This window comes from Jaculus jaculus, chromosome 1 (genome assembly GCF_020740685.1).
Source record: "Jaculus jaculus isolate mJacJac1 chromosome 1, mJacJac1.mat.Y.cur, whole genome shotgun sequence".
Classification (NCBI taxonomy): Eukaryota; Metazoa; Chordata; class Mammalia; order Rodentia; family Dipodidae; genus Jaculus; species Jaculus jaculus.
The window spans coordinates 156,211,409-156,235,488 of NC_059102.1; the positions used below are offsets into that span (position 1 = coordinate 156,211,409).

The 24,080-nt window shown below is 46.1% G+C and overlaps 1 protein-coding gene across 5 annotated transcripts in view; it reads right to left on the bottom strand.

The window, feature by feature from the left end:
- Window positions 1-18,921, bottom strand: part of Nap1l4 (nucleosome assembly protein 1 like 4) — a 44,356-nt gene extending 25,435 nt beyond the window's left edge. Inside the window, exons 1-6 of one of the 5 annotated variants that reach the window (XM_045157540.1) lie at window positions 18,843-18,921; window positions 7,059-7,088; window positions 5,904-5,962; window positions 3,555-3,654; window positions 766-907; window positions 545-631 (exon numbers count right to left, since the gene is read on the bottom strand). In XM_045157540.1, the coding sequence (XP_045013475.1) occupies window positions 545-631; window positions 766-907; window positions 3,555-3,654; window positions 5,904-5,962; window positions 7,059-7,072 (402 nt within the window). In that variant the 5' untranslated portion in view covers window positions 7,073-7,088; window positions 18,843-18,921. The other 4 variants (XM_004654229.2, XM_045157543.1, XM_045157556.1 and 1 more) reach the window with 4 other exon arrangements.
- Between the last annotated feature and the right edge of the window lie 5,159 nt (window positions 18,922-24,080).

The following is a 24,080-nucleotide window of genomic DNA, read 5'->3' on the forward strand; positions in this document are numbered from 1 at the left end:
TATAGACACCAAATAACACAAAAACAAAACAACAAAAAAATTAATAGCAGCCAGGCGTGGTGGCACACACCTTTAATCCCAGCACTTGTGAGGCATAGGTAGGAGGACTGTTGTGAGTTTGAGGCCACCATGAGACTACAGCCTGGGCCAGAATGAAACTCTACCTCAAAAACCAAAAACAAACAAACAAACAAAACCAAACCAAAAAACATCAATAGCATGTTACCACCCCTTGGGTTGCATACCCAATACCCACAAAAATAAAATTTAAAAGTTGGTCTAACGGAAGTTATACATTAAAAAAAATAACATTTAAATAAAAAAGGGCTGGAGGGATGGCGTGGTGGATAAGGTGCTTGCCTGTAAAGTCAAAGGACCCAGGTTCGATTCCTTAGGACCCATGTAAGCCAGATGTACACAGTGGTGCATGTGTCTGGAGTTCGTTCATAGTGGGAGGAGGCCTGGCTGGCAACCCCTTTCTCTCTGACACTCTCACACACATGCTCTCTGTCAAATAAATAAATAATAATAAAAAGACACTTACAGCCAACTTATCCTCCTCTTCATTTTCACTGTGCCACTCTGATTCTGCATCTGTCGGCTCCACATCACCAGTGATGAATTCTCTTCTCTGCATAAAACCAAGAGTTCATTAGAATCGAACACTGGAAAGCTAAGTAAGATAGTCACACATTTATGTACACACATGTAGCAAGCACCTAAAGAGCAACAGTGCTCTCAGTAAGCCCATCAACAGTGCCTCACCTTGTCAAACAGAGGCTGGTACAATGCAGCATACTTCCTCTCCAGGTCATGAACTTCCTCATAGAACTTGGCCTCTATGTGCGCACACCTCACCTGAAGCTGCTTCAGAGCATTAATTCTCCTTTTGACTGCTTTGGGTAAACTAGAAGAGGAACAAGAGAACATCCTTATGCCTACAAAACTTTATTATATAGAATGAACATCCATATGATCAAGCACTTCTAGAAATGGTCAAGGGCAGAAAAGAAGCTAATAGAGGAAACTGAAACAGGTAATTCATGAAAGAAAAAAACAAGAAGCTGGGGAGATCGTCTCAGAGAGTAAGAATACTTGCTATGCAATACAAGCATGAGAACCTAGGTTTCATCCCAGCACCTATGAAAAAAGCAGGGCATAGCTATGCCTGCCTGTAAACCCAGTGCTGAGGAGGATCACTGGGGCTTGCTGGTCAGCCAGTGTGACTAAAAAATGTAGCTCTAGGTTCAGTAAGATTCCACACCTCAAGGAAATGAAGAGGGAGAGCAATAAAGGAGGCCATCCAATGTTCTCTGGTTTTCATGTGTATGTACATACAAACATGCATATACCATACCCCAAACACATAAATCCCACCCACAAACTGCCAGACAGAAAAAGGTACAATCTATATATATTCAAATACAAATTTGCAAGGGTTGCCATTTTCCTCCTAATCAATCTGATGATAAAAAATAGACCAAAGGGGCTGGAGAGATGGCTTAGTGGTTAAGCACTTGCCTGTGAAGCCTAAGGACCCTGGTTCGAGGCTCAATTCCCCAGCTTCCACATAAACCAGATGCACAAGGAGGCGCATGCGTCTGGAGTTCATTTGCAGTGGCTGGAGGCCCTGGCATGTCCATTTTCTCTCCCCCACCCCCGCCTCTGTCTGTCGGTCTCAAATAAATAAATAAAAATAAATTTAAAAAAATAGATCAAAGGAATCTAAGTAAGGTGATGCCCTCCTGTAATGCTACTGCATTGAAGGTGAGGCAGGAGGACTGCCCAGAGTGCAAGGCCAGGCTAAGCTACACAGTCAATTTTAAGCAAGCCTGACTGAGACCCTGTATCCTCCCTCTGCCCACAAAAAATATGAAAACCAAAGGGTTTGTGTGCTAGAATTCAAGTCACTGTGAGAGGGCATACACTATGGCTTTTGGGTCAATTCCCAGCACCACAAAATAAAAATAAATAAGAGCCAGGTATTGTACCATACACCTGAAATTGCAGCACTTAGGATATGAAGGAAGAAGGGTCAGGTGTTCAAATCCAATCTTGGCTACAAGGAGATCCTGTCTCAACAAGCTCATCCGGACTCAAACATGTCCAAGTCCATAATCCTGACTATCCAGGACTACCTAGTTGCCACATGAAGTCCTCACATAAACACACCCACATGGGAAGTTTCCCTTCTAGTCAGATCAACTAAGTTTCTTTACTCTTCCATTCTGTTCCATACTTTAATCCCAGCACTCACGAAGCAGAGATAAGAAGACTGTCATGAGCTCGATGCCACCCTGAGACTAGAGTGAATTCCAGGTCAGCCTGGGCTAGAGTAAGACTTTACCTTAAAAAAATTATTTATTTATTCAGTTTATTTTTAAGGCAGGGTCGCACTCTAGCCCAGGCTGACCTGGAACTCACTCGGTAACACCAGATTGGCCTTGAAGTCATGGTAATCCTCCTACTCAGCCTCTCAAGTGCTGAGGATAAAGGTGTGGGCCACCATGCCTAACCTTAAGAAAAAATTTTAACTCCTAAAAATTGTTTACAATAAAACCATGGTCACAACCATGGGGAAAGAAGAGCAGACACCTATGTCTCATCACAGATCCAAACCAATACTCATGGAGTAAACACATGTTCAGAGTGGCTGAATCCAAGCAGGAGGCCAGCTCCAGCACAAGCACTTTACTTATCCCCATGCAGGAAGGCCAATGTGGAACCAAGGCTATGTACCAAACAATCCTCTCACCCCTCTCAGTGAACAAATACTAGGTATCCTGTCTGCCCAGTTTCTAAAGCCCCTACACCAGAAAACATTTTCTCCACCCCTACTCAGTATCACTACACAACCTATAACCTTTTGCAAAATCTTGACTTGCATGCATGAGGTGGTGGTTCAACTCTGCACACAGATTGGGGGCAGGGGGAAGAAGAGAAGAAGGGAGAAAGCAAGCAAGCAAGCGTACTCACACACACACACCAAACCTTATCCAGAGAATCCATGAAGTGGCAGAACAAATGTCCAGTATCCCCTGATTGACTATATATGGAAGCCCTAAATGATCATTCCTTCCAGAAGGAAGACTGGCAGACCTTAAGGAACTCTATCCCAGAATGGGTATCTCCTCTGTGTTATATACAATACAGCTAGGACACAGACCTCCTGGAAAACGCAGAAGTGTTGGTGTTGCAGGCTTCTTCAGGTGAGCCAGGGAGAAGCCGCCTTAACTAATTTAGGAGCCAGATAGCATTCTGCCTGCTGTCAACTCTTGCCCTGCCAATGCTGGCTAATGATCTACGAAGTTCTCTAACCAACCACAAAATAGCACTGTGCACTTGCTTAGCAGACAAACTGAGCTGCTCCTCCACACTCCCACCTCCAGCCAGGCAGCCTCTGTGCCCAGGCACAGGGCAGCAATACTCAGGTTCTAGTCTGAGGCACTATCTGAAGACTGAGAATTATATTCATTCCTACCCAGTCACAAAGAAACCAGTTTCTTTATTGTGTTGCCTGATGTGGCACACATCACACTGGCAAGCATACTCACGTTTCAATGTAGCTGGAAGGAGTGTGAGAGACAGTGTCCAGTCGTTCCTGTAAGGCTGCCAGAACTTGTGGATTCTGCATCACCTGATCTGTGAGCTTTTCTATTAAGAGTTGGAAACAAGACCAGAATTACTTAAAGTATGCCCACTAAGGTGCAGCCAAGAACACAAACTAAAGTTATCAACATGGAGCTAGGTCTGGTGGAGCAGGCCTGCCATCCCAGTTACTCAGGAGGCTGAGGTAGAATACCAAGTCAAGGCCTGGCTAGGCACTTTAATGAGACCCTATGCCAAAAGTAAGCAGTAAAAAGAGGGCTGGGGATGTGGTAGATCTCAGAGGTAGAACACTTGCCCAGCATGTGTGAGGCCTTAGGACCATTCCTAGCACAAAAGGGTATAAAAGAAGGGGAGGGGAGGGGAAGGAGAAAGGAGGGGAAGAAGGGAGAGAGGAAAGAAGGAAAGGAGAAAAGAGAAAAAGGGAAATTAGCTGCCAGGGGAAGGAGTAGTATTTTTCGGTGGTGTAGCCTGTGAATCAATAATTATCCCCCCCTCTTTTTTTCCTAAAACGTATTTCATTTATTTATTTGAGACTGAGAAAGGCGGGGGGGGGGAGGGGGAATTTGGGCATGCCATGGCCCCCAGCCACTGCAAATGAACACCAGATGCATGTGCCCCCTTGTGCATCAGGCTTACATGGGTCCTGGAGAATCGAACCAGGATCCTTTAGCTTTGCAGGCAAACGTCTCACCACTAAGCCATCTCTCCAGCCCTAAATATGGCCCCTTTCATGCTCATGCAAGCAACTCCAATTCAAGTCAGTGTGCACCAAAAAAGAGCACAGAAGGCCGGGCATGGTGGCACATGCCTTTAATCCTAGCACTCGGGAGGCAGAGGTAGGAGGAGTTCCGCGAGTTCAAGGCCACCCTGAGACTACATAGTGAATTCCAGGTCAGCCTGAGCTGGAGTCAGACCCTACCGCGGAAAACCAAAACCAACCAACCAAACAAAAAACACAGACGTAGGAAAGGGTCAAGTTTGGAAAAAATGATTTACAGGAGGGATAAGGGAAGGTAATGACAGAAAGGGGCTGTGAGTGAATGTGATCAAAATAAATTACACAGGTCAAAGAGAAAATTTAAAAATTACCAATATGTATATCTACTTGGCTTTGCCCAGCTACCAATTTCTAAATATAGCAAAGTACTTGTTTTGAGAACAAAATGACCTGAGAAGTATTCATTACTTTTTGTTGAATGGGTGGTTGGGATTCCTGGATTCTTGGTTCACACCTGTAGCTATCTAAACTCTAACCTACAGCCTGAGGATAGGAATAACTACTAACTTAAGTAGGGAGAGAGAGAGAAGAGTTCAGCTCAGCCTCTCAAAGTGAAACAGCCTCCACTCACTTGTGCCATTACTCCTCAGTTCAAAAACCTATCCTTAGGGCTGGGGAGATGGCTTAGCGGTTAAGCGCTTGCCTGTGAAGCCTAAGGACCCCAGTTCGAGGCTCGATTCCCCAGGATCCACGTCAGCCAAATGCACAAGGGGGTGCATGCATCTGGAGTTCATTTGCTGTGGCTGGAGGCCCTGGCACGCCCATTCTCTATCTCTCTGCCTCTTTCTCTCTCTGTCTGTTGCTCTTAAATAAATAAATAAAAACAAAAAACAAACAAACAAACACCTATCCTTAGCTTGTTGTCTGCACCAGTTTCATGGCTCCTCTGCTTAGAGATGGCCCTTCTCCCAAGCCCATCTCCTAGACCATCTCGCTCCCTCACAGCTCACATGCCTCTGTGCTAGACTTAACAAAGGAGATACAAAGAAAGTAAGATCTGTCCTTCACTTAGCTGGTGGAGTAGAGCAATACCTTGCTCATGGACAACCATTAATCAAACAATTTCCCTCCTGATTTTGACTGGTTCTATGTAGCCCACGCTGGCCTGGAACTCAAGATCCTCCTGCTCAGCCTCCTGAGTGCTAGCATTACATTATGCACCACCACGTCTAGCTAAGACAGATTTCTTGATGGGCAAAAGTATCACACATATGAATTTATGAGTACAATGACACAGCTGAATTTTGCTACAAAACGGGAAGGGAATCAGAGCGTAGATGGAAGTCTGGTCACTATCTGTGAAGCCCAGGCTAAGTCTGGTGCCAGAGGGGACCATGTTATTCTCTTCTATAGAGCTGGAATTTCTAATTCTAAGAATAAAACTAAATTTTCATCTAACTCCTCTAACAGTACTCAAATCTCTGAAGGGAATAATTCCTGACTGGTAGTAGTAGTTTATGATCAACAGTTCCAGACAAGGAGAGACTTGTAGCCCTGTTTAATCCAGTGGACTGACCTGTGTTACTTGCATTTTTAGCAGCTTCCATGGAATCTGCAGGAACCCCATCTGAAAAACTAAAACAGGTTTAGAGTATTACTATGAAATAAGTTCTAAAGATAAACAGCCAAATGTATTTTTCTTTTCTCTCCAACATAGTAAAACTTCAGGTTTAAGTAGAAGAAAACACTAATAAAACAGACACCTCAGCCAGGCATGGTGGCACAAGACTTTAATTCCAGCACTTGGGAGAAGAGGTAGGAGGATCACCGTGAGTTCAAGGCCACCCTGAGACTACATAGTGAATTCCAGGTTAGCCTGGGCCTACCTTGAAAAACCAAAAAATTAAAAAATAAATAAAAGAAAAGAAAAAGACAGTTATCTCCTCTTGCCTCAAACTCCTATGTACTGGGATTATAAGCTTGTGCCATCACACCCAGAATGATTTTTATTTTTACAATCTCTTTTCTACAAATCTGCTGCTAGCACCCAAATCAAACCAAGCTACTGTTTAGTCTGCAGCTCATGCCCACAAAATACAATGGCCATAAGGCTCTGAACAGCTTTCAGATGCTTATACATAACATCCTCATGAAAGATAAAGATACACAATATCTAAATTCATGAAAGCAGAAAAGGGGGACTTATCTGGGAAAGGAAGGGCCAGGAGGAGGACAAGGGAGGCAAATATGAGCAAAGTACATGATATTAATGTATGAAAATGTCATAATGGCTCGTGAGGTGGCACACAACTTTATCTTCAGCACTCAGGAGGCTGAGGTAGGAGGACTGCTGTAAATTGGAGGCCAGCCTGAGACTCCATAGTGAATTCTAGATCAGCCTGGATTAGAGCGAGAGCCTACCTCAACAGACCCCTCCAAAAGTCATAATGGCTCTTATTCTTTTATATGCCACCTAAAAAGTTAGATCTCCAGGTTTAGTATCTACAATTCAGTTCATGTCTGACAGCCATTTCTTTTACTAGTTCAGATACAAAGGAGGAAATGTTCTGGAATTAAAAATTCAAGCTGGGCATGGTGGTGCATGCCTTTAATCTTGAGAGGCTGAGGTAGGAGGAATCCTGTGAGTTTTGAGGCCAGCAAGGCTAGAATAAGACCCTGCCTTCAAAAAGTAATAAACCAGCTCCAACAAACAAAATCTATTTCTACTTACCTGTTATCTGCCATCTGAACGCTTTTATCCCTACAAAAGAAAGAGTTAAAAATAAAAGTCATACTCACAAAAACACGTGTCTAATGTTTAAATATCAACAGATATACTACAAGTGGCAGTAGAGGGACCAGCAGGCTGAGGAGATATCCTAGGTCTTGCCTGTGGCTATTCAGGCACAAATATTTGCCAAAACTCACTGAGGTACACGCTCAATATCTACATTTCATTATCTGTACATTTTACCCTCCTGTCTCCACCTCCCAAGTGCTGGGATAATTTCATGCCTGGTCTTTGCAGGCTGGAAGATGGAACCCAGGGCTTCATGTATGCTTAGGCAAGCACTCTACCAACTGAGCGTTCTTACTGACATTAAGTGCCCAGAACCCATAGCAAAAACAATCGACTGAGGGCTGGAGAGATGGCCCAGCAGTTAAGGCACTTAAAGTCTAACCACCCAGGTTTGATGCCCCAGTATTTACATAAAGACAGATGCACATGATGGTACATGCATCTGGAGTTCGTTTGCAGTGGCTGGAGGCCATGGCATGCCCATTCTGTCTCTTTTCTGCCTCTCTCTCCCTCTGCTTGCAAATGGGTATTTTAAAGGTGGGTGTGATGCGCTGGGAGTGGTGGTCCATGTCTTTAATCCATGTACTTGGGAGGCAGAAATAGGAGCATCAACATGAGTTCCAGGCCACTCAGACTACATAGTGAATTCCAGGTCAGCCTGGGATACAGTGAAACCCTACCTCAAAACACCAAAAAATAAATAAATAAATAAAAATAAAAATAAAGGTGGGTGTGGTGGCACATATCTTGAATCTCAGCACATGGGATGCAGAGGTAGGAGGATAGCTCTGAGTTCCAGGCCAGCCTGAGACTACATAGTCAATTCCAGGTCAGCGTGGGTTAGACCAAGACCCTACCTACAAAACAAAACAAAACAAAACAAAACAAAACAAAACAAAACAAAACAAAACAAGAGTGCCTCTCAGAGAACTGTCTAGCTGATTTTACTATTTTGTTCCTAGTGACCACACAAAATCTCAACCACTCATCCACAAAGGTCTGGAAAAACTTAAGAAACTAGTACTCATGTAAAATAGTTTTCAAAATTTGTGACTTAGAACTGTTTGCTATTTAACTAAACTCCATTTTCTTATCTCTCCAGCCCTCTTACTAGGTTTTTATTGTTTCAGAAGAAAAATGTGCAAAATGGAGCTGGAGAGATGGCTTAGCAGCTAAGGTGCTTGCCTGCAAAGCCAAAGTATACAGGTTGGCATTCTCCTGTACCCAAGTAAAGCCAGAGGCACAAGGGGGGGCCCCACATGTATCTGGTGTTCGTCTGCAGTGGCTAGAAGGCCCGGTGCACACATTCTCTGTCTCATAAATAAATAAATATTTTAAAATGTGCAAAAATGTATTGCTATTAACTGTTCTGAAAAAACGAAGTTACTTTATGGGAAAAAAAAAAAAAAAGGCGACAAATGATACCACAGGTGACCATGCCCACACCACAGTACCACCACTATGGCAGTTTCCCAAATCCTGCCTCAACTCCAAACAACCCTTCAATAGTCTCCAATGCCTTCTACAGAATCCAAACCCACTCCCTGTAGACCAAAACCCTGCCATTCTTACCCACACAATGACGAATGTACACACAAGGTACTTTAGACACAGGCCAAATGAGGTGTGCCTCTCTGTGGATTAACACCTGTTCCAACTTCCCACGCTCCCCTGATAAATGATTCACTTGATTCTATCTATGTGAGGTATATGCTGTCTAATACTATACTTGGTGATGTGATGACAGGTGGTTAAGATCTGAAACTATTCTTCCTCAAAACAAAAAACACAAGTACATCAAGAATAGAAAAACAAGCCGGGCATGGTGGCGCATGCCTTTAATCCCAGCACTCAGGAGGCAGAGGTAGAAGGGCTGCCATGAGTTCGAGGCTACCCTGAGACTTCATAGTGCATTCCAGGTCAGCCTGGGCTAGAGTGAGACCCTACCTACAAAAACCAGCCAACCAACCAATCAACCAAACAAACAAACAAACAAAAAAAGAATAGAAAAATAGCCAGGCATGGTGGTGCACATAATTAATGGCAGCACTTGGAGGCAGAGGCAGGAGGATCACTAGGAGTTTGAGGCCACCCTGAGACTACATGGAGAGTTCCAAGTTAGCCTGGGCTAGAGTGAGACACTATTTGGAAAAACCAATAAATAAATAAGAAAGAATAGAAAAACAAGTCAGCCATGGTGGTGCACGCCTTTAATTCCAACATTAGGATTGCTAGGATTGCTGTGAGTTCAAGGCTACCCTGAGAATTGAAGTGAATTCCAGGTCAGCCTGGCTAGAGTGATCCTACCTTTAAAAAAAAAAAAAGGCGGGGAAGGGGGTGCACTGGAGAGATGGCTCAGTAGTTGAGGCACTTGCCTGCAATTCCTAACAAACCTGGGTTCTATTCCCCAAGTATGTATGTAAAGCCAGATGTGCACAGTGGTGGTTTTTGGAGTTCGTGCGCAGTGGCTAGAGGCCCTGGTGCACCCATTCATTCTCATTCTCTCACTTCCATTACAAACAAATATATAAAACATTTAAAAACACATAGAAAATTAGTGAATGAATCTAAACAATAAGAAATTCAAGTAGGGCTGGAGAGATGGCTTAGCGGTTCAGCGCTTGCCTGTGAAGCCTAAGGACCCCAGTTTGAGGCTCGGTTCCCCAGGTCCCACGTTAGCCAGATGCACAAGGGGGCGCACGCATCTGGAGTTTGTTTGCAGAGGGCTGGAAGCCCTGGCGCGCCCATTCTCTCTCTCTCTCCCTCTATCTGTCTTTCTCTCTGTGTCTGTCGCTCTCAAATAAATAAATAAAAAAGAAATTCAAGTAGTAAAAACCAATCCAGAACTCCACGCCTAGGTTTTGAACTGGTCTGCTGCCCTGATCCTCCCCTACTCCCCAAACAATCCTACCTATACTGCCGTCCTCTGTATAGCACCTCAGTCCTGTGGTCTGTAAACTGGAAGCAGCACCCACCTGAGGGGCAGTTAAGACTAAGAATCTCACCCACAAAGGCCCGTAAGTGCATCAACTCTTATGACTATAGTATTCATGCAGAATTGCCTGCAGCTTGGTTATGAATCCATCAAATCAAGCTAAATATGGCTCCCTTCATAAATCAAATAGTGTAGGGATGAGATACTATAGATGAGCTAGAGATTCATTCAGCACAAGTTAAGTACTCTGTTTACCGAACAGTGAAAGTCATAAAGAACTATCACATTTTCAGGTTTGTGAAAAAGAAACAACAGTTTCAAATGTTGGAATGACTATGTTTAATGTTGGTTTTATGAATGAAGCACGGTACTAAGTCCTGTTAGAAGTAAGAAGACCACTTTGAAAAAACATCAAGAGCCAGCCATTGTAGCATACACCTGTAGTCCTGGCACCTGGGAAATGGAGCAGGAGTATGAGTTCAGAAGTTCTTCACCCTCAGCTAGATAGTGCATTTGAGGGCAGCGTGGGCAGCAAAGTACCCATCTCAACGGTAAGGCATCAACAGCTCGACCTACAACTATCTCCACTTGAGGTTTTGCGCATGTGAAATTCGCCAGTCAGTTCATGTCCTCACCACTTAAAACAGTATCAGGCAATGCTTAGGCCAATTAGCTTAACTCAGTCATTCCACAATCTATGCTCACTTCAAAACATGTCATGAACCTCAAATACAAAACTCTAAATTTGAGTTCCCAGTCGGCCTGGACTACAGTAAGACCCTGCCCCTGCCTCAAAATAATAATTTTTTAAAAAAAAAGAGCTGGAGGGATGGCTTAGCAATTAAGGCATTTGCGTGCAAAGCCAAAGGACCCAGGTTGGATTCCCCAGGATCCACATTAGCCAGATGCACAAGGGGGCGCATGCGTCTGGAGTTTGTTTGCAATGGTTGGAGGCCCTGGTGTACCCATTCTCTCTCTTTCCCCCTTTCTCTGTCAAATAAATATAAATGTTAATAAATAAATAAATAAAAACAGGGGCTGGAGAGAAGGCTTAACAGCTAAGGTGCTTGCCTAAGAAGTCTAATAACCCAAGTTCAATTCGCCAGTACCCACATAACGCCAGATGCACGAAGTGCAACATGCATCAGATCATGTGCAGCAACTAGAGGCTCTAGCACACCTTTTCTCTCTCTGCCTGTGCCTTTTCTATCTCTGCTTGCAAATAAGTGAATAACTAAATAAAAATTAAAAAAAAATAAAAAGAGTGAAGCTGGAGAGATGGCTCAGGGGTTAAGGCACTTGTCTGCAAAGCCTAACAACTGGGTTCAATTCCCCAGTACCCACACAAAGGCAGACGTAATCGGTGCTTGTGTCTGGAGTTCATTTACAGTGGCTGGAGGCCCTGGTGTACGACACCTCTCCCTGTTTGCAAATAAACAAAAACAAGCAAAAAATTCAGAGGGAGAATACCACACAGTAACAGAGACCAATGTAATGGAGCTGCAGGCTAAGAGGTACTAAGGATCCATGTCCATCAATAGATGCTGGAAGAAGCAAGGAAAAGTTCCCCACATGCAAGTTGCAGACACAGTATGACCCTGCCATTACCCTGATTTTTGTCCCCTTAACTTCCTAAACACAGTAAATATTTAGTGCTAGAAGCCAAAACAAAATAACCCCACCATGCAACTTCTAGTTTATCTGGCAAAATACATTTTAAATATTTTATTTTAATTTATTAATTTATTTGACAGAGATAGAGAGAGAGAATGGGCTGCCAGCCACTGCAAATAAACTCCAGATGCATGCACCCCCTTGTGCATCTGGCTAACATGGGTCCTGGGGAATTGATCCTCGGTCTTTTGGCTTTGCAGGCAAGCACCTTAACCACTAAGCCATCCCTCCAGCTCTAAATACATGTTTTTTAAAACCACATATACATGTGAGATAAAAACTGGCAATTGCAGGTGCTAAGTGATACAGGGGTCAGGACTGTCCTGTGTGCTCACATCTAAAAACAATGAATAAATAACACATTGTCACCCCACTGAAGAGCAAGTTCCATGAGGGCAGGACTCTGTCTACTAGCTGGATTCAGCAGTCCAGGGCCCAGCACAGGACTTGACATCAAACAAGGAGCCAGGAATTCTGTGCATACCTTGGCCTTCCTAAGCAGTTTCTCAAGACACAGGATAAAGCTTTAAGTTTTTTTCTTTCTTTCTGGTTTTTTCAAGGTAGGGTCTCACTCTAGTTCAGGATGACCTGGAATTCACTATCTAGTCTCAGGGTAGCCTGGAACTCTAGGCAATCCTCCTACCTCTGCCTCCTGAGTGCTGGGATTAAAGGCGTGTGCATGCTTGCTAGCAAGATCTACTGAAATAACCACCGCCAAATAAATGACTGGGCCATCTCTCTCGACTTGCTGGAGTCCAACCCACTATGCTACAGGAAGAAAGCAAAAACAACATTCTTTCCTTAAACTAAAACACCCCTCTGGGACTAGAGGCAACGTTGTCTTCTGTGCTACACTGTTACCTCCCTCCTCCCTCTATTCTTCTTAGAAATTCTGTCTTAAGAATATGAACAAAGTGAATGTTTCCTTACTTAATATCTTGTCACCTTGTAGGGCACTTCCTTCCCCACACAATCTCAAATTACAACATCCCAAAACTCTAGTGCCTTTCTTTCCCGAGAGCATCTATACTGATCCACTTGCTTGTCTGCTCCCAATGCAGATAGGAGGCCAAGGCTACTGTTTCTTTTAGTCACTGGGAGGCCCCAGACCTGAGAACTGTGCTAGCCCTCCTGCAATAAGGTCACACAAAGAACAGAAAGCCACTGCAGTAACTGAGTACATGAGTACTACTGTTAACTATGACACAAAGCTCAGAGCTGATCTTTCCACCATCAACTATTAAAGAGAAGACACATCACTTTTGTTGTTTTTTAAATATTTATTTGCAGAGAATGAGAGGGAACAAAAGCACCAAGGCCTCCTGCCGCTGCAAAGGAACTTCAGATGTATGCACCATTCTGTGCATCTGGCTTCACATGGGTACTGAAGAATCAAACCTGGGCCACCAGGCTTGGCAAGCAAGTGCCTATAACCACTGAGCCATCTCTCCAGCCCTCACCTGGTTTTGAGTTGGCTTCCCTCCCAGACATGGGATGGAAGCAAATTTTGTTGTAAAAGCTGACAGAGTGAGCTTAACACAGAGGACAAGGGAATTTAGAGCAACACAGATGCTTTCAAGGGTTAGAAAGTAAAGTTCACAAAGTGAGCTTTTCTAGTCTTCATACTACAAAAAAAAAAAAAAACAAAAAAAAACACTTTCTGTTATTCTAAACTCAGAATGCAGGGCTGGAGAGATTATCTAGTGGTTAAGGCACTTGCCTGTGAAGCCTAAGGACCCACATTCAAGTCTCCAGATCCCACATAAGCCAGAAACACAAGGTGAGGCAGGTGTCTGTGGTTCATCTGCAGTGGCTAGAGGCCTTGGTGTGCCCATTTTTCTCTCCTCATCTCTCTTCCTCTCCCTCTTTCTCTATCTGCTTCTCTCTCTCAAATAAATTTTTTATAACTCTTTTTTTAAATTTTTTAATTTATTATTTATTTGAGAGCGACAGACACAGAGAGAAAGACAGATAGAGGGAGAGAGAGAGAATGGGCGTGCCAGGGCTTCTAGCCTCTGCAAACGAACTCCAGATGCGTGCGCCCCCTTGTGCATCTGGCTAACGTGGGGAACCAAGCCTCGAACCGGGGTCCTTAGGCTTCACAGGCAAGCGCTGAACCGCTAAGCCATCTCTCCAGCCCTCAAATAAATTTTTTAAAAAATTTAAAAAATAAAACTCAGGGCTGGAGGGATGGCTTAGTGGTTAAGGTGTTTGTGCACAAAGCCAAAGGACCCACGTCAGCCAGATGCACAAGGGGGCACATGCATCTGGAGTTCATTTGCAGTGGCTGGAGGCCCCGGCACACCCATTCTCTCTCTCTCTCTGTCAAATAAATAAAATATTTTTTAAAACTCAGAATATAAAAATCAATAGCAGCCAGGAAAACAACCCAGCTTCCTCAGCAGGCAGAGTAGAAACCCAATGAGGGCCAGATGACAACCAATCTATACACCACCACAAGCTATTTCTTCAAAATGTCCTAACCAACTCAAACTCCATTGTCTACCGTCATTAAAGGCCTTCCAATTACTAACTGCACATGCTTAGACATCTCTCCACTGTTGTTCAGGGCGTCTCCAATCTGTTAATAGAGGCACATGCAAAGGAGGTGGGAGAGGGGAGGGGGTTCCTACAGTTCAGCCACAACCACCACGGTTTCACCTCTGGATTCCTGACACAACCATCCCCTTCCCTGCTTCAGTAGCTTTTTCTGAGGCAAAATCTTACACTAGATGGCCTGAATGTTGTAGCCTTCAATTTCCCTGCTTCTTTCTCCCAAGTGCTGGAATTACACTTTCTTTTTTCTCAATGTTATTTATTTGCAAGCAGAGACAGAATGGGCACACTAGGACCTCTTGCCACTGCAAATGTACTCTAGATGCACGTGTCCTTTGTGCATCTGACTTATGTGGGTCCTGGAAATTGAACCTGGGACCTTTGGCTTCACAGGCAAATGCCTTAACCACTAAGCCATCTCTCCAGCCCTAGAATTACACTTTCTTCTAAACAAACAAGAAAGCAAGCACTCTGCTGGGTGTGGTGTTGCACACATTTAATCCTAGCACTCCAGAGGATCTCCGTGAGTTCGAGGCCAGCTTGAGTTGACAGTGAATTCCAGGTCAGCCTGGGCTATAGTAAAACCCTACCTTGAAAAAAACAAACAGAAAAGCCCTCTGCCTAGTAAGCCCAGACTACCTCAATGCTCAGGTATAGGTCATCACTGGGGGACTGGATCCTAGCAGCAAAGGCCCTGCACCTGTTTAACACAGCTGATTGTCCTTAGGCCTTCAAAAATTTAAATCACTCTCATCCACAAGGTATTTTTCTTTCAAAACAAAAAATATTTCTTAAATATTTTATTTTTATTTATTTATTTGGGAATGAGATACAGAAATAGACAGGTAGAGAGGAAGAGAGGGTGCACCAGGGCCTCCAGTCACTGCAAAGGAACTCCAGATGCATGCGCCCCTTGTGCATCTGTCTTAAGTGGGTCCTGGGGAATTGAGCCTCAAACCGGGGTCCTAGGTCCTTCGGCTTTGCAAGCAAGCGCATTAATCACTAAGCCATCTCTCCAGGCCAAGATTACACAGTGAATTCTACATCAGTTTGGGCCAGATTGAGACCCTACCTCAAAAATATAAAATAAGGGATGGAGAGATGGCATAGTGGTTAAGCGTTTGCCTGTGAAGCCTATGGAACCCAGTTAGAGGCTCGATTCCCCAGGACCCACGTTAGCCAGATGCACAAGGGGGCACATGCAGCTGGAGTTCATTTGCAGTGGCTGGAGGCCCTGGCGCACCCATTCTCTCTCTCTCTGACAGCCTCTTTCTCTCTCTGTCACTCTCAAATAAACAAAAATAAACAAACAAAAAAAGAAAAAGCCCTAATTAAAAAAAATTTTTTTTTGGAAGTACAACACAAACCTGCACACAATGGAAGGTCTGCCAACAGGAAAAAAAAAAATTTTTTTTTGAGGATGGGATCTTGCTATATTGCTCAGGCTGGCTTTGAATTTTTGAGCTCCGGAACAATTTGGATTATAGGTTTGTATGGTAACACTTATCTTAATAGGAACATTTAAGACTCAAAACCAAATTCAGACTGTGACCTACAATGAACAATCCCACCAGTAGAAGAGCTTCATCCTATGGAAGTATAAACCACCTCCTACAGATTAGCTCTCCCCTCTAAATGGCCAATTTATGTCATCATGTCTTGCACTTTCTGAGGGCATCCTGCAATGATGTAACTTTCCGAATCTGCGAAATCAAGATTATTAAAGCTGAAAGTGGTAAAATCAGCTATTATGATTTTGACCAATTCCTCCAATATTCTATATTCATTTTGAAAAACTGTTCAAGATTTAAAGCCAACAACGTTTTAAAAGCCAAGTATTTACTTAAATGTTATGGCACAAGGGCATACAAAACAGTAGGTAACCTAAAACAATGCTGGTCAACCAGAAAAAAATAATCTGAATATTGTGTAGTAATGGTTGCTTGAGACACAAGTGTTAAATGACCATAAAATCACAGGCACAAGAGAGTTATACATGACTGTAAGTAAACTTGGGAAGGTTGTATAATTCCTACACCTGTTTTGTTTGAGTCTTTTTCATTAAAAAAAAAAAATCAGTCTTTTATAAGGGACTGAAGAGATCTTCCCACCACTCCTTTTAAATCTTAGAAGACTAATTTACTTTCAAAAGCTGAAAGAACATGTTTTTTTCTACCCAGACAAGGAAGTTCTAACTCCACCTGACAGATGAATCCAGGCCTGGTAACTGGTTTCTGAGTCATCTCTAATTTTTATACCTTACCCAAATCCCATCACCACCCTCCTTTCTCAGCTCATTGGGCTTTTTGCACAGTAGCGATTCCAGCAACTTAACTCCTGTCTGAATTTATCTTAAGATTCTAGGGACTCAGAAGGTATCATACTGCTGGAAAGAAGTGACTGGAGTACTGAGTAACATTTCGATCACAACTTCCAAGGCTCAGGGTCTAATGCCAAAGAGGTGGCGGAAAGAATGTAAGAGCCAAAGGAAGGGTAGGACTCCGTACAACGTGCTCCTCCAGACACGAAATGGCCTGGATATCCATGACCTCATAGTGCCTGACACTACCTACACAAGACCATCATAAGAGGAGGAAAAGACCACGACATCAAAATAAAAAGAGAGACTGATTGAGATGGGGAGGGGATATGATGGAGAATGGAATTTCAAAGGGGAAAGTGGGGGGGGGGGTGATATTACCATGGGATACTTTTTATAATCATGGAAAATGTTAATAAAAATTGAGAGAAAAAAAAGGCTCTAGGGAGTTGGCTCAGTGGTTAAAAGGTGCAAAGCCTATGGAGTGGGCTCAATCCCCCAACCTCCAACATAAAGCTGGGAGGGCATTTACAGCAAGAAACCCTATGTGTAATAAATAAAATTTCTTAACAAAAGATTCTATGGGGGCTGGTGAAATGTCTCAACAGTCAAAGGCACTTGCTTACAAAACATGAAGGCCCAGGGTTCAGTTCCCCAGTACCCATGTAAAGCCAGATGCACAAAGTGGCACATGTATCTGGAGTCCGTTTTCACTGGCATGAGGCCAATTCTGTCTCTCCAAATAAAGGCAAAAAAAAAAAAAAAAGAATGGCATAGGGAAACACCTAGCTCTCTATCAGATAGCAGAACTTTGAAGTGGTAAAAGCTCACCAGACCAAAACACAAAGGCAGGAGCTTAGTTACTATGCTCAGGGCAAATAACAGCAAACATAGGTCCTCATTAAAACTTCTCATTCCCTGCACAGAATCAAGCCCCAGCAGTTAAGATCACCCACACTGTCACCTTGTTCAAACTTTCCGGCACCATATCCCCGGTAATTCACTGGAAAAACAATACAGGTTGTGAACATTCCTATTCCAAATAAAAACCTCAAAGCACCCCCAAATCCTAAACTTTTCGATCATTATGCTGGACGCTGGGTTTCCAGATTAGGAACAGACAACTCTGCAAACAACTCTGGGCCTAGGTATTTCATGTAAGCCATCCTCAACCTGTTGCATCCATCTCAAATTATTAAATCTGAGTTAATAACACCCCAAGAACTTCAAAGAGCGCCACACCACACAGCTTCTTTTGCACACGAGGGCAGTAACTTAAACGCTTAACGTTTAGGTTTAAGAACTTAAATCTACACACGGGCATTTTTTAACGGAGTTGAGTTTCCACCCGCCTGTGTTTACGCGGGGGTCATGGTGACTACCGCAGCCGCGATCACATCACACCACATATACGGTGTCTTCCTCCTCCCACCGCGGTGGGCTCACAACGTCTGCTCGGCTTCCTAGAAGGCGGCAAAATTAAGAGCGGGAACCAGAGAGCGCGCAGACGCGTGGCGTGTGTGCCCAAAGATCCCCTCCGGGAAGGTAGCGGGAGATGCTAGCAAAGCCGGGAGCAGCCAGCGAGGGACCCCCGGCCCCACCGGGCCGCCGCCGGCCTCCCCGCCCCCACACCGCGCGGGCTGTCTTATCAGGACGGGACGCGGAAGGAGGCTCGGCGGAGGAGGGAAGGGAGGCCCCCGAGTCTCCGAACCGCGGGAAACGTCGGGCGGGGGCTTTCCCACCCAGCGCGGCGGGCTTCTAGGTTCCTCCTAGACACATTCTCTCCCCGGAGAGGCGGTTCGCAGGGCCCGAGAACCCTCGCGCCTGGGTAAGTCGAGGCAAAGCACGGCGTCCGTGCGGGAGCCGAGCTCCATTCCTCCGCGAACCCCGCCCAGGGAGGCTCCCCGCTCCGGGACGCCGCGGGAGAGCGCGGGACGCGGCTTCACGTGCGCGCGGAGGCCGCGGCGCGAACAAAGCGCCGCTGCTGACCTTCAGCCAGAGGCGGGGCGGGCGGAGACGAGGGGAGGGGACGACGACGACGCCGCCACCGCCGCCGCCGCCGCCCGCCCGCCCGCGGCCCAGCCTGCTGCCCCGGAGGAGCAGAACGCGGCCCCGCCTCGGTGGGCCGCTGCGACACGCTCGGCCCCGACACGACGCCGGCCCGCCGCCCCGGCCCACCCGGCCTCCTCCCCGGCCGCGCCGTTACCCGCCGGCACCGCACGTCCCGCACCTCGCGCCTCCTGCGGCAGTGGCACCCGTGCCTTCGCTCGCTCCGGGGCTCTGAGCCGCCGTGGCCTCCAACAAAGTCATCAACCATTGGCCGCACCGCCAGGCGCCGCCCTCCGCGAGCAAGACCAGCTGTGATTGGCTGGCAGCTGTGCGAGTCAACTACGCCTCGGGAGCCGCGGGGCGGCGTCCAGTCCCAAGCTGTTGAGACGCGGAGGCGGGCGCGCCCCGGCCCGCGAGCCGTACGCAAATAGAGCGTGTGACGTGTCCGGCGGCGCGCGCGTAGTTACGCGCCTTCTTAAAGGGGCCGGCGCGGCACGTGATTTGCCTGCCTCCGCGGTTCCGTTAACGGGGCATGTGGCGCGGCTCCATCCTTGCAACTGCTGGAGACTGGCCTGCAGCAGCCGCCGCATATCGCCTTCCCTCTCGGTCCTCGGATCTCCCTGGCCCGGCCCGCTTCCCAGGCCCTCTCGCCCAGCTTGGCTTGTGCCGACCCAGGTGGAGCTGCAGGGCACCTGGGCCTGGGTTGAGGGTGAGGCAGGACAGAAGGGGAAACTTAAAGGGACGCGGGAAGGAAAGAAGCCCCTCACCCTGGGATACAGTTTGCCTTTCCTGCTGACGTTAAAATTAAACACCACTGATAAGACAAAATTGTCCTCAGACCTAGTGTGTATTTTCCTAAATACAAATCAAACGATGCTAGACAGAAATGAAAGCCTGGTATGATAACTGCAGGCCTGTAATCCCAGCGCTTGGGAGGTGGAGGCAGGAGGATGCCTGTGAGTTCGAGGCTAACCTGGGACTACAGAGTGAGTTCCAGGTGAGCCTGGGCTAGTGTGATTCTACCTCAAAAAAAACAAAAACAGGGCTGGGATGTTGCCTCAGTGGGTAAAGTGCTTGTTGCACAGGTGTAAGGACCTAACTTCAAAGTGTTGGCAATCTCAGCACTTTTAGGGCACACTTCCAAACCCTAGGGCTTTCAAGCTGAATAGGTGAGCTCTACATTCAGTGAGAAACCTTGCCTTCAAGAATAAGGTGGAGGGCTGGGAAGATGGCTTAGCGGTTAAGCGCTTGCCTGTGAAGCCTAAGGACCCCGGTTCGAGGCTCGGTTCCCCAGGTCCCACGTTAGCCAGATGCACAAGGGGGCGCACGCGTCTGGAGTTCGTTTACAGTGGCTGGAGGCCCTGGCGCGCCCATTCTCTCTCAGTCTCTCTCTGCCTCTTTCTCTGTCTATCTCTTTCAAATAAATAAATAAATATAAAACAAAAACATTTAAAAAAAAAAGAATAAGGTGGAGGGGGCTGGAGAGATGGCTTAGCGGTTAAGCGCTTGCCTGTGAAGCCTAAGGACCCCGGTTCGAGGCTCGGTTCCCCAGGTCCCACGTTAGCCAGATGCACAAGGGGGCGCACGCGTCTGGAGTTCGTTTGCAGAGGCTGGAAGCCCTGGCGCACCCATTCTCCCTCTGTCTCCCTCTATCTGTCTTTCTCTCTGTGTCTGTCGCTCTCAAATAAATAAAATAAAAAAAAGTGAGAACACCCTGGCGGAATATCTGGCCTCCATGGTGGTATTGGTCCACACATCCACTTGTACCCACCCACACAATACAAACATGTATACATGCATGCACACACACCATACACATATACACATGTTAAAAAATAAACCACAAGTACCCAAATGAATTCTGCTTAATTAGGGCCTGAATGTTTGTAACCTTGAGCTTTTACAGTATTAGCATTCCTCTCATCCCTAAAGCTAACCACAAAACCACTTTCTAGTTTCATTTACAATAGAAAATTCTTTAAGAGAAATAAGCCAGTTCATGTATCTTTGCTTAAGTTTTAAACTCTGTTTAAATTGTAAGCTTTCTTTCATCCTTAAACCCTGGAAAATTACACCCTTTGAGGACTGTCACTTGGAAAGCCACAAGGCCATATAAATAGCCACTGTAAAGACACTTAAGCACACTCTTGAGAAGGGGCATCTGGTTGGATGTGTACTGTCTGTCTCCTAAGAAGTTCTCCCTTCCCCTTTTCTCCCTCTGGGAGCCCCTCTTTCTCTGCCTGTGCTGAAGTCTAAAGTGTGTACTATTTTATCTCTGCTACTACATTTGCTGCCTTTGATTTCCTCCAACTTGTCCTGATAAGATTTTCTGTGACGTAGACAAGGGTCCAGCTTTACCCGAGTTGAAGCCTCTAAGGAGGAGGAAATTACTCAGGCTCCTGGCTGCAGGGATGGGCTCTTCTCCCCACTGCTGCTGACAAGAGTACCAAGAAGGGTGTGCCATCTACCTACCCTGGTGGAGGGTTAAGGATGTAGATTGCTTACAAACTTCAGAAGTGCCCCCATGGCCAGCTGTGAGAGGACGTGTGTGGCATCTAGCTTTCTATGTGCCTTAAGTAGAATTTCTGGCCTTCCCATAGTGGCCATACTTTGTCAGTCCAGTGCCAACCCCCTCCCCCCGCGATTTATAAACAAAAGCAGCTACAAGAGAACTTGAGTGCTTTCAAGGCCACGTGTCTCCTCTTAATACTTTCAGATCCACTTTCCATCATTGCATCTGCCCTGCCTATGGACTGGTGTGGGTGGCATTAACCAAGGTGGTGGAGCTTCCATGGGAGCTATGCCTGGCTCTCAGACCTGATGGAGATGGAGGGGATGGGTCTTTCTTTGGCAACATCTCCCAAAGCTTTTCTTTCCTTCCTTCTTTCTCTTCCCTTCCCCCCTTCCTTCCTCTTTTTGTTTTTCCCCAAAGTAGGGTCTCGCTGTAGCCCAGGCTGATCTGGAATTCACTGTAGTCTCAGGCTGGTCTCCAATTTAATACAATCCTCCTACCTTGGTATCTTGAGTGCCGGGATTAAAAGCATGCACCATCATGTCCAGCTTCAATTTTTAAAAATATTGTTTTATTTACTTGAGTGTATGGGTATGTCAGGGCCTCCTACCACTGCAAAGGAACTCCAGACACACTTACTTTGTGAGTCGGGATTTACATGGATCCTGGGTAATCAGATCCAGGCTGTCAGGCCTAAAAAGCAAGTACCTTTAACCAATGAGCAATCTCTCCAGCCCATGCTTTTCCATTTGTGCTCTATTAGTTTCCTGTGTTACTGCAACAAAGTAGCCCAAGCTGGGTAGCTTAAAAAGAAAGCTTGCTGTTTCAGAGACTGAGAAAGCTGACTGAAGTATGGCAGCTCTATTTCCTGTGAAGTCTCCAGAGGAAGGACATTCCTTCCGTTTGCTCCATCTCTGGTTGTCTGCAACAATTTGGTTTCTCTTCTGTCTTCACTAGGCCTTAATGTGTCCTTGTGTCCTCTGCTCTTTTTATAAGAAAACCAGTTATTGGATTACAGCCCACTCTGATTCCATCACATGCACATGTACCAAGGGTTGGTGTTTGAAGAACTTTTGTGGGGGCAGTGTGTGGCCCACTGCAGACACTGAAGCATTGCCTTGCCTGTTGCCCTAGGCAACAGGCTGTGTAGATGCTATTGGGTGTTAAAGGCCAGGGATTGTGAGAACACCCCCTAATGCCAAGTCCCTGTGCTGAAATTCTAGCTGGTAACCTTTAGGGCAAGCATTCGTGTCTCTTTTACTCCATCTGTAGCATGGAGGCACTGAAAGTTTCTGGAATGTTGGAGCAACACCTGTGAGAGGTCAGTTTCACTCCTATACTAGCCATTCCCACAGCTACCGGCTACCCGCCGCCCCCACCCCCACCCCGTGTAGTAAGGACACCTCCCTGGACAGGAGTTCTCAGGAGGCAGAAGTCTTAGAGCTATCTCCACTTGATTCCCTTAAGTCCCACCCCCGAGGAGCCACTCAGCCTGCACAGAGCAGCCCTGTGCTTGGGGGAGTTAACACCCCGTGAAGCTGGGAACTGACTGTCCATGGGGTCTGCATACTGAGCCCAAGGCTGATGCCCAGCAGCTCTGGGAATTTAACCCAGGGCCTCTGCACATACTAGGTAAGCACTCTACCACTGAGCTAGCCTTGAACTCAAGATCCTCTTGCCTCAGCCTCCTGAGTAGCTGGAATGACAGGCCTATGTCATCACACTCAGCTCCAACAGCCCTTTAAGAGGCCAGAGAGTCATCTGTCGGGTCTACTTGTGACCTGGATGTCACCACACTTGGAGCTGCACACGTGCTAGCTGCTTCTCCAGGGCTCTCGGCAGCAGGAGGAGGGTTGGAAGAAGGTGGAGAGTGATACTAGTCTCCCTCATAAACCCTTCCTGTTGTTTGGCTCCCACGTCACCTCCGTGGAGACATCCTCTCGTCTGTCTAGCGCCACCCCCAACACACCGACTTACTAGCATCACGAACCACTGCTGCCCACTTCCTCAACTGTGTTACTCAAATTATGTGGCTCTCTGTCTCCTGCCCCACCTCCCCACCACTGAACAGTGTCAGCTGGCTTCTGGAGCTGATAGCCAAGGACACACAGGAGTGGCCAGCAGCATGGCACACTCCAGAACCTCTGACAACCTTGGAATAGCTCGTGTCCCTGGAGTGCAGAGGAGCGTACAGAGTAGGTGTCCCCAGAAGCAGGTGCTACTGGCCTACTGATGTGACAGGGATCTGGGTAGAGAGTAGGTAGCTTCAGGCTGTGACTGTGGGGAGTGGGGAGATGTGCGGGCACCCAGTAGTCTCAAAGATTCTGACATTTTTTGAGGAGTGTGGATATCGGGTCTGGGACTGCCCAGGAGAAATGGGACTAGGAACCCCAGGAAGTCGGACTCCTGTAGAGTGGCTCTTTGCAAACTGAATGATGTCTGTCTTGTGTTTGTTTTGAAATTATGTAACAGGCCACACATGGTTTTGTGTGATGGTTCACACCTACAATCCTAGCATTCAGGCCAGCATGGCCTACAAAGTAAGTTTAAGAGCAGTATGAATAGGGCTGGAGAGATGGCTTGGTGGTTAAGTGCTTGCCTCCCAAGCCTAAGGACCCCGGTTTGAGGCTCGATTCCCAGGATCCACGTTAGCCAGATGCACAAGGAGCGCACGCATCTGGAGTTCCTTTGCAGTGGCTAGAGGCCCTGGCGTGCCCACTCTCTATCTATCTGCCTCTTTCTCTTTCTGTCGCTCTCAAATAAGTAAATAAAAAACAAAAAAATAAAAATAAAAAAAGACCAGTATGACTAAACTACTATATCAAAAAATTAGGAGTTGAGCATAGTAGAGATGCCTTTAATCCCAGCACTTAGGTGGCAGAGGTAGGTGGTTCACTGTGAATTTGA